This window comes from Morus notabilis, unplaced genomic scaffold (genome assembly GCF_000414095.1).
Source record: "Morus notabilis unplaced genomic scaffold, ASM41409v2 Scaffold594, whole genome shotgun sequence".
Lineage (NCBI taxonomy): Eukaryota > Viridiplantae > Streptophyta > Magnoliopsida > Rosales > Moraceae > Morus > Morus notabilis.
This window is the reverse complement of record NW_010359491.1, coordinates 177,533-187,816: the sequence shown is the minus strand read 5'-3', so window position 1 is coordinate 187,816 and position 10,284 is coordinate 177,533. Positions and strand designations below refer to the sequence as shown.

The 10,284-nt window shown below is 32.6% G+C and overlaps 1 protein-coding gene across 1 annotated transcript in view; it reads left to right on the top strand.

Moving 5' to 3' along the window:
- The window catches only part of LOC21405247 (AT-hook motif nuclear-localized protein 1), a 4,800-nt gene extending 2,078 nt beyond the window's left edge, over nucleotides 1-2,722 (top strand). Inside the window, exons 3-6 of the mRNA XM_024163257.1 lie at nucleotides 480-547; nucleotides 844-975; nucleotides 1,708-1,869; nucleotides 2,104-2,722. Coding sequence (XP_024019025.1) covers nucleotides 480-547; nucleotides 844-975; nucleotides 1,708-1,869; nucleotides 2,104-2,388 — 647 coding nt within the window. The 3' untranslated portion in view covers nucleotides 2,389-2,722. The remainder of the gene's footprint in view (nucleotides 1-479; nucleotides 548-843; nucleotides 976-1,707; nucleotides 1,870-2,103) is intronic.
- Nucleotides 2,723-10,284: the final 7,562 nt, after the last annotated feature.

The following is a 10,284-nucleotide window of genomic DNA, read 5'->3' as shown; positions in this document are numbered from 1 at the left end:
CGTCGTGTTCTTATGTTTTGCATGGATTCTTCTAAATATTTAAGAAGATTCTAAATATTACTGTCCGCACATGCCAGAATCGACCATCTTTCCACTTCTAGTTTAATGCATACTAGGCACAGTATCTTTTAATATTTCTATCAGGCATACTTAGCAGTTGGCAGTCGGGTTGTAAGAAGTTTATTTCAGCTCAAATGCTATGGTCTCATGCACTGATGAAACCTAGATAGACCAAGCATATACTCGTAACTCAAATAATGCTCCGTAGTTTACCCCTTGATTTGCATAGCAAAACTTCTTTTTGTTCATTGTGTCAAGTTAGCTTTATCCTTGTTCATTAGTAGCTTTGTTGAAGAACAAACCTGATATGTTGTCCTTGTTTTGTAAAATTATCCTGCTCAAGTATCATACAGGCTAATTTTGGCATGTTATTCTGAAAGATTATGGAGCTAAGCACACGGGGGTTCTTTGTTTTGTAGGTGAATGGAATTCATGCTCTCTTGGTACAAATTTTATGCCCCATATCATCACTGTCAATGCTGGCGAGGTATTTACAATTAGAAGAGATAAGGAAATTAGTCATTTACCAGATATTTAATGTGTTCCTTGATTTTATCAATATCTAAGATACTGACAAAAAATTGCTCCCCAGTTGCTACTTAAAACAATTTTTGAATAAGGAATATTATGCTAACATAGTTTCTAAAATTTATTTCCCTGTATTCTATATCCAATGGTAGAAAGGTATTTTTTTCATATTGTTTTCCGTCCTATAATGGCTTTGCTTTCCATGTTTGTTGCTGATTTTATCATTTTTAGTTCTGATTCTTGTTTTGTTAATAGGATGTCACGATGAAGGTGATATCATTTTCTCAACAAGGACCTCGAGCTATTTGTATCCTATCTGCCAATGGATTAATTTCTAATGTTACACTGCGCCAACATGATTCTTCCGGCGGTACTTTAACATATGAGGTATTGTAATATTCCTCCTGTTTGAAGATGTCTTGTTTTGAGTAATTCCTAAGACTTTATAATATTTAAATGCAGTTATAGACTGTTTGTTGCGTCTCTCTAAAAATTGTATCTGTTGCATGTCTAGCTCTTGAAAGACGACGTGTAGCCACATTGGTCACTCAGCGATATGTGTGTGCACTCGCTGGGTTTCATGCAAGTTGATATTACACTTACACTGATGTCTGCATGCAAGTGTATATCCTCGCTGTTTTAAAATTTATTGCTTGGTAACAGCAAAAGTATTTTGATCTCTTATAGGAAATTATGATTGTAAATAGTTATTTCAAGTAACCGATGATAACAATAATGCAAACGAAGGAATTTTTGTGGCAAAATTTACGTGGAACTAGGTCAAAGTGTTTTTCTTCCTGTTTTCTTCTCGATTAGTATTTCGGATTGCTCCACCCCGATCCTAACAATATCTAAACTTAAATATAAACCTAGTGGAAGCCGCACGTCTGTTACCAATTGAATGAAAGGTGTTTGAATTATGGCCTCATAATTTGTAGAGACTGCTATGAAATTCAAAAGTAAATTTTCTGATGTGGTAACTTTGTATTTTGTTGTTGGATCCATGGGTTGTTGATGTAAATGAAAAACAGTCTTAGGTTGTGCTGTCAAATATGGGCTGGCCCATGTTGGGATAATCTCTATCGGATGTATTTGTGTCACTAACTATTCCTCTTGTAGGGTCGTTTTGAGATACTGTCCTTATCTGGGTCATTCATGCCTACCGAGACTCAAGGAACAAGGAGCAGGCAAGGTGGGATGAGTGTCTCACTTGCAAGCCCTGATGGTCGTGTCGTTGGTGGTGGTGTTGCCGGACTCCTGGTAGCCGCTAGTCCCGTGCAGGTAAATTATTTTTGGTTTTCAAGTTCCTTGGCATATTGCTAACTAACCCTAAAGTGAAGTAGCAAGAGCTTGGAACATGAATGAATAAAAGAACACAAATTAACAGTAACCTTGGAAATGGCAAAAATTTACTCTCAACTCGGCATCCTCTTAACTTGGCATTTAACTAAACAAAAAAAGAGGTTATAATCTAGAGAGATTTCGTCTGACACTTTCTATCTCTGAGAATATCAGGTTGTGGTAGGCAGTTTTTTACCCAGCAACCAGCAAGAACCGAAGCCGAAGAAGCTGAGAACTGAGCACATGACTGTAACCCCGGGCATCTCCATGGTGCCTCCAGTTGCTGAAAAAGATCAGGATGGCATGAGTCATGGGCATGGACACCAAAACTCTAGTGCCCCAAGACCAAATCTTGCATCTTCTGCTCCGTTCCAGAGAGAAAACTGGCCCGCCATGAATTCCATGCATGATTCCAGAAACTCCGCGACGGATATTAACATTTCTTTGCCTGGAGGTTAAAATTTGACGGATGGCCTCAAGCAGCGTAAACCAGTTTGCTGACCCACATTATTGATCCCCTGATATTATTCTGCACCAAGTCCTGCGCCTTTTATTTTATTTTATTTTATTTATTTTAATATAAATTCGTCTTGAACTTATTGAGCAGCCCCACACGTTGAAATATGAGGCATTAGTTTCTCAACAACTAGCTAGGTTTATACCTTTTATAATCTAGTAGGACACGTCTGATTTGTAGGCTCATTTAGTAGGTTAATTTCTTAGCAGTTTATAAGCAGGATTTATGGATGTAATGACATTTTCTTTTTCTATTTATGACTCAGTTTATTGCCTATTGCTGAAGGTTTTCCAAAACTTTTTTCTGTTCGTGACTACAACAAGCTATTTTTTACCTTAAGTTGGATACACAATGTTTATTTAGTAGGGTTGATCAGAAAGTTTGAGCCGAAATTTAATTTCGAGATTGTTTAGTACCGAACTTCTTGTCGGATGCGTTTGAAATTCGTTTTAAAATAATTTTATTTTTTATATGAAAATGAAAATGAAAATGTTTTTAATCTCAAACAGAAATTATTTTTAAAAATACGTTTTATAATTTTATTAACAGATTATTTTTAGTATAAAAAAATCTATTAATGTCTATATATCTCTCTTTATGTTCGAGAGAGGAGAAAACGAAAATAAAAAATAAAAAATGATTTAAAGTCGTTTTTTATTTTTCTCATTTTACACTAAATTAAAAAATTATTTTCATTTATGTTTTTTTGTCTTTAATAGTGTCAAACATCGTTTCTCTCATATTTTTATTTTTTTCTTGAAAAACGTAAAAAAATAAAAACAAAATCAACTCTAAACACGGTTGTCATATTTTCAAACGGCAGTTTCTTTGCATGGAATTTTAGAAACATGCATAACAGGAAATGGGCATCTCAGCAGCAGCAAGTGTTTAACTATTTTCCAAATGATATTTGTTTTTTTTTTCAAGTATACAATTATTGTTAGACTGAACTTGCACTTGTTTGAAAGTTACTTTTGAAACAACGGAATTGGACGGCTGATGAGAGTTTTGGGCACATGGGGGGGTCTTCCTTGAAACTACTCGGAAGCTGTCTTTTCCTCACAGGTCTTTTAATGCTACTTTGAAGAAAGTGTCGGTATCAGTTTTATCACACTAAGACAGGGTTATTGACATTATAGTCCTTGAACTTTTAACATAGTGATATTTTAGTTTTTAATTTTTAAAATTTATTTATTTTATATATTTAAATTTAAATTATTAATTTTATTATAATATTTTTTCTTATAAAAAATTTAAAATTTAAATGTAAAAATAAAAAATCGTTGTTTAAGTAGACATTTTAAATGAGCTTTTTAGTCTTGTCTCTAAACTTTTAAAACTTTTTTTTAAAGTTTTGATTCTTGAATGTAAAATTGACAGACGATTTAAATAATTATTGCATAATAACTGAAATTTTTTTACATAAATAATTACAATAACTGTGCAATATTATAGTTATCAACAAATTTTTTTTAAGAGTTTTTAGAAATCGTTTGTTAATTTTACTTTTAGGGATTAAAACTATAAAAAAAACATTTAGAGACTAAAAACCCGTTTGCTTGGAGGATTCGTTCTCTGACTCGAATCATGATTCATGATTCACTCTCACAAAAAATACACGTAAATTGAAAATAATTCTAATCTTATGGTTATAATCCATGAACCAAACGGGCTCTAATATATCAAAACTAAAAGTTTAGGAACAAAATATCACTATGCTAAAAGTTTAGGGACTAAAAACACTAATTAGCCCAGAAAAATATTAAAACGCTTTATCACTAGGAATAATTAACTGATAAAGATGACTTTGAATCTGCTACGTGGTTACTATCAACATTATAAAATAATAAAATTATTTTGATGTTAATTATAAAACAATAATTTTTTTTTGATAGAAAATGAATCAATAAAATAATGAAATCTGAACTTGATGATAATAGTGATAATCTTTTCTGGTGAAATTAATAGTCATCATCTTGCACAGGTGAGATCATGCATTCAACTAGATTATTTTCTTCTTGGTATGGCTAGGCCATACACGCAACGTTATTGTTTCTTGGCCGAAACCTTAATGTCAACAGATACAGCTCTAAATTTCAGATTTTCATCAAATTCCATAAAATTTTTAATACTCGTTTTATGTACTACAATGATTTTTTAATCTAATGACTTGGAACTGTTTCTTATCAGTAGGGTTTTGCTTTCCATACTTTATTACAAAATTTTCCGAACTTAATTGAGAGCTTTTTTGTCATAGAAACACAAAAGAAGTTTTGGCTTTAATAAAAAGACTATTTTTTTTTTTTATGAGGGAATTTATGAATCGAAAGAAGCAAACAAAATAAATGAATGAATAAATAAACTGTATCGATCCAACCAAATAGTACGAGACATAAATGTTTTTAATTTTCAGGACCCATTTTTTCCCAACTTTTGGGACCAAGATGTGCATGTATGTGTAAGCAAAAGCTTATAGGCTATAGCAAATAATAAGAATAATAAGAATAATAAGAATAATAATAAGAATAATAAGAATAAGAATAATAATAATAATAATATAAATAAATAACTAAATAAAAAAAAAATGAAACGACGAATATTTAAGAAAGACTTGAACCAAACCAAACCAAAGTCAAATGGGTTTTAATTTACGTTTGGTATAAGGGTCTAGAACCGGAACTATGATTCTGGTTTAAATATTTGTTTGTTTACAAAAAGTAAAAAATGGTTCTTAAAAACTAGTGTTTGGTTTGAATGGTTTTGATTTAAGGTTTGAATCTTGATGTTGTTTTAAATCAGAACCACCCTAAAAAATAAAACCACCCCCCCCTTAATTTTCGATGGTTCAAACCTCTGATTCTGATTCCGGTTCCGGTTCCAGAACTATGGTTTGGACCCCAAGTTCAAACCATAAATTATGGTTTTAGTTTTAAAACTAAAATCACTCCGATTTAAACTCACACCAGACACTACTTATTTCATTCCCCTTAATTTTCGATGGTTCAAACCTCTGATTCTGATTCCGGTTCCGGTTCTAGAACTATGGTTTGGACCCCAAGTTCAAACCATAAATTATGGTTTTAGTTTTAAAACTAAAATCACCCCGATTTAAACTCACATACCAGACACTACTTATTTCATTCTGTGTTTCTATATTCCTTCAAGACTACTTTGCTTCTTATTTTTAATTTTTTTTTGGCTGGAAATTACCTAAAAGATGTCTAGCTATGATTGGATTTTGAATAACATTTTATCATCTTTTAATCCTCTTATGACCTATATATATTCACGAGATCTCTTACGATAAGTAATCCCATGTTAGCTAAGTCTACGACTTGTTCAAAGTCGTATATATTAATATAGCTTTATTTTACTATATATTTTCGTAGATTTCTCTTTCGTACGACGCACAAGCTAAGAAACTTCCAAGTAGTTTATAGCGAATTTGCCTCGTAATAAAAAGAACTAACCTAAAGATCTCTACAGAATGACATCTTTATACATAGTACATATGTATACGCATATATACATATAAGCAAGTATATATACAAATATTATTATGTACATTATCCTTCCAGAAGTAGACTTTCTGTACGTAATTTTCCTACAAACTTTCGTGACGGTATTTAACAAAAAATTAGAGCTTAACAAATTTAACTATATAAACATGAAAAACCCAAAAAAGTTTCCCAGAAAATCAAGACCAAAAAATAGGAAGACATAAAACCTATTTCAGGTTTTTGATTGAAAGGACATGAAAAAACATGAAGTATCAGTTCCTGCAATCTATATTTCTTATTTTGAATCTCCTTTTAGTCCTCTTAATCTCCTTCTCTTTGTCTTTCTCAGTCTATAAACACCAAAATAATCTCTTCCTCTCCACCTATGAGTTCATTGTCGTCGTCAAATCCAGTCGTGTCGTGGCATTTTTCATCTTCAACGCAATTGTTATCGCGATCTTCTTCGGAAGTTTCAAGCCTTTTAGAGACTATGATCATTATTCTTACATTCCTGTCTCAACTCGCGCGAATTATCAAGCTGATCATGATCATCACCGCGACGTAAAAGAAGAAGCAAATGGACATGACTATGACGACGACGGCGATGATTTTAGCAGCGACGATGATATTTTGTATATTGGTAATATTTCTGATCTTGGTTATGATGAAGATAACGATGACGACGATGACAGTAGTGATGAAGATTATGGTTATGATGATCAAGAAAAATGTATTGACTTGCAGAGAAGAAGTGAAGAATTCATAGCCAAAAACAACAAGAGGTGGATAGAGGAATTGAGAAGTGAGAGGCTTCTTTGCATAGCAGCTGCGACAGAGATTCTAACATCAAGCTCTAGCTAGCTATATTATTGGCCAAGTTAATATAATGCATGAAAGAGTTTTGGTTATAATAATGGCCTTTGTTTTTTGTATGTATATTTGTGGATCTTTATGTTTTTAATTTTGTTTTTTGTTCTCCCCTTCTTCAAAAGTTTTTATGGATGGGGTGAATTGGAGTTTGATATGGTCTTGATGGTTGTATTTTTTTTTTTCAAGGACATTGTTAGGACTCATACTTATAATGTAAGTGCAATATGTGTGATTTTTCATAATTTTAGTGGTGTATTCAATTAGTTAGTTTAGTTTTTTTTTTTTTTTTGGTCTTCAATTTTCATTGGAAAAAAAAAGTATTTCTAGCTATGCAAGCTTTGCATAAGAAAGAAGAATAATTCAAACGACGACTTTCAATTCTCAATTATTCACAAAGAAGTTGCGGGAGCAAATAGAATTCAAGTAAGAGATTTTTTTTAAAATTTTTTTTAGAGTTTTTCTAATAGGACTAAAAAAAAAACTATTGATAATTCTCTACTTTTAACTATTAGATTTGTATCAAAAACTGTTTATTATACATATTTTTTAATCTAATATGATTTTGAGTAAAAATTAATCCTACTAGTCAAAAGAACTATTAAAAAAAGTTTTTTTTTTTGGGTTCCTTTTGACCATGGAAAACAGCCTTTGATTATTTTCTAGGGTACTGTTCTAACTGGGGCGTGCGTGATGAATTCACTCCACTTACTCCAATTTTCTTCCACAACGGCACAACCAGCGACCACCGACAAGACAGTATTAATCACCAATAAATTTTATAGGTACTGCATTTGTCTCAAATTGTGGAACTATTTGCATGACCAATTAGTACCATCAATTCCACGAGGCAAATATAGCTTAGAGATCTATTACTTCGTAACTATTATTAATATTCTTCGTCAAAGAATCTAACTTGTAGAATATTGTTATTAAAACTCTGCTTATGTACTAACATATCATGGAGTGATGCCGATCTACACATTTGCACTGCCTCTTTCTTTCTTTCTTTTTTTTGTTTTCTATATGTTTTCACAAAAATTCTAATAAAAGATGTTAAGGGCGTTTAGTTCGCTGATTTGAGTTTTTAATTCGAGTTGATATGTGACTTTATGTGAGAGCTTTTTACTGTAGTAAAAAGTTAGATGTGACTGTTTTTGAGAACTTTTTATTATAACAAAACTCAAATTCTAAACTTGAATCGGTAAGATGAACGGGGCCTCAGTGGGACTAACACAAAATACAAGAGGCAAATTGAGAAATTTTAAAATTCAAGGGTCAAATTAAAAATGACCATAAAAATAAAACACATATGTGAAGTCAATTTTTTATTTTCTAGTTTTATTATTAATTACTATTATTGTGTTTTTATTATTGTAAACATGAAACTTCATAAGGAACTTGATACAATGGACATAAAATTGTTTTTGTCTTTTTGTCTTTTTTCTTTTTTTTTTTTCTTTTCCTTGAGGAGAATGAACATCAAATAGTTTGTCAATCTCAAATGTTACATAATGTGATAGGATACTTGTAAAAATCTAGTTATTTGTATAAATATCGAGCTTTCACCAAACCTTTTTATGAAAGATAGTTACGCTGTGTGCCACGTGTTTTTCACATGGATTGACATTTGTCAAAGCATGTTAAACCATTACATTTTTTTGACACACTGCCAACTGAAGTTAAACCCGGTAAGACCATTTTGTCCCCGTTGATTAATCTGTTCGCCCCTTTCAAAGAAAATAAAAATCTCTGATGAATCATGATGCAGGAGATTATCTATCCTTTATGTTTTAGTGTCGTTTGTAATAATTCCCAAAATGCTCTGTCGTTGCCTTTAGTTGATGGTCGTTTATGATATAGTTGTTTCTTTGTACTGTGCGTTTTGCTGCTAGTTTCCCTAAGTACCCTGGAGTGAGTATCGACCCTGGTTGTTGCTCCTAAGGTATAAAGGTTTGCTATTGAGGCTGTTAACACAGCTTGGGACTTTTGGTGAATCACATTGAGCTTAGGCTCCTCTTTCCATTTCTGTTGAATAGCTTCTTGGATTAGAGCGTGTTTCTTTTCCAAATTGTTTCTCGGATTTGTCTGAAAAAGCCCCTCCGATCGGATCGGCTCCTACGCCATCTGAGTTCTCATCCTTTCGTCAAACCTCTCTCGCTGCCTCTCCCTCCGCCTCTCTTGCCAGCTCCGTCTGTCTCGTTTTCGGTTCCTTCTCGCCGAGTGCCTAGAGGTTGCGCCGCCATGAGAAGATCTGCATCTACGCTGCAGTGAAACCAAAGGAAGAGTGCGGGGTAGATCCAGACGGAGATTGTTACAACATCGCGATTGGTTTGTAGAGCTCTTCGCCATTTGACCAACTCCGATTAGATCTCTCGCATTCTCCGCCGCCAGATCTGGCTTCTTCTCTGAATTTTATGGACTTTTTGTGCGTTTTTTTTTTTTTTATATTTTTGGTGGATTTTTGGTTGTAGTGTTGTCTTCTTCCGCCGCTAACAATGGTTTCCAGCGATACGAGCCAATAACTTAGTGGTTACTGTTACATGACTTGGTGGTTACCAGTCGGTGACCGGTATCATAGTGGGTATCAGTTTGTATCTCGATCAGATACCAGTATGACAGTGGATACTGGTTAGTATTACGGCGACCATCGCCGATGCGAGAAATTTGGTCTCTGACGTGATTGATCGTACTTGGTTTGGAGAAATTTGGTCGCCGCCGACTTGGTCCGAAGAAATTAGGTGGTTGTTAGTTCGTATCTACCGTCCTTTTTTAATTCACGTGATTTTTTATTATAATAAAAAAATTAAATATAACTGTTTTTAAATTTTTTTAATCATAATAAAATTTAAATTTTAAATTTAAATCGATAAAATAATAAAATTTAAAACATTTTGTAATATTAGTAGGGGTAGAATTGGTGGCAAAAAAAAAATGAGAGTTATGGCATCGTGGCAATAAGTAAAATGGATTTTTTTTTTTCTTGCTGGCAGAAGTCGATCTCTGCTTGAACTTTGTGGCAGTTATCTATGAGGCCATTTTTATGAGGCCCGGCCCCGCTCAAGAATCCAAGATTTGTTTTTGTTTTCGTTTTTTTTCCCCCCATAGAATTACCTTTTTCGGCTTGAAAATAATTTGATTGAGAAACTTGCAAAAATTTAAAAAAAAAACCAAAAAAGGACAAAAGAACAAAGCAGTTTCTCATCAGAAAAAAAAGAAAGAAAGAAAATAATATCATCAGAGATTTTAATGAGTTTTTTTATATTAAAAATAATCTCTTAATAAAATTATCAAACACATTTTTAAAAATAATTTTTATCTAAAATTAAAAAAGTTTTTATTTTTATTTTCATACAAAAAATAAAATTATTTAAAAACAAATTCTAAACGCTCCCATTATTTTCGGCGAAAGTTATATAATTAGATAGGACTACATTGCCACCTACTTCTACTACATTAGCTCCCACAAGA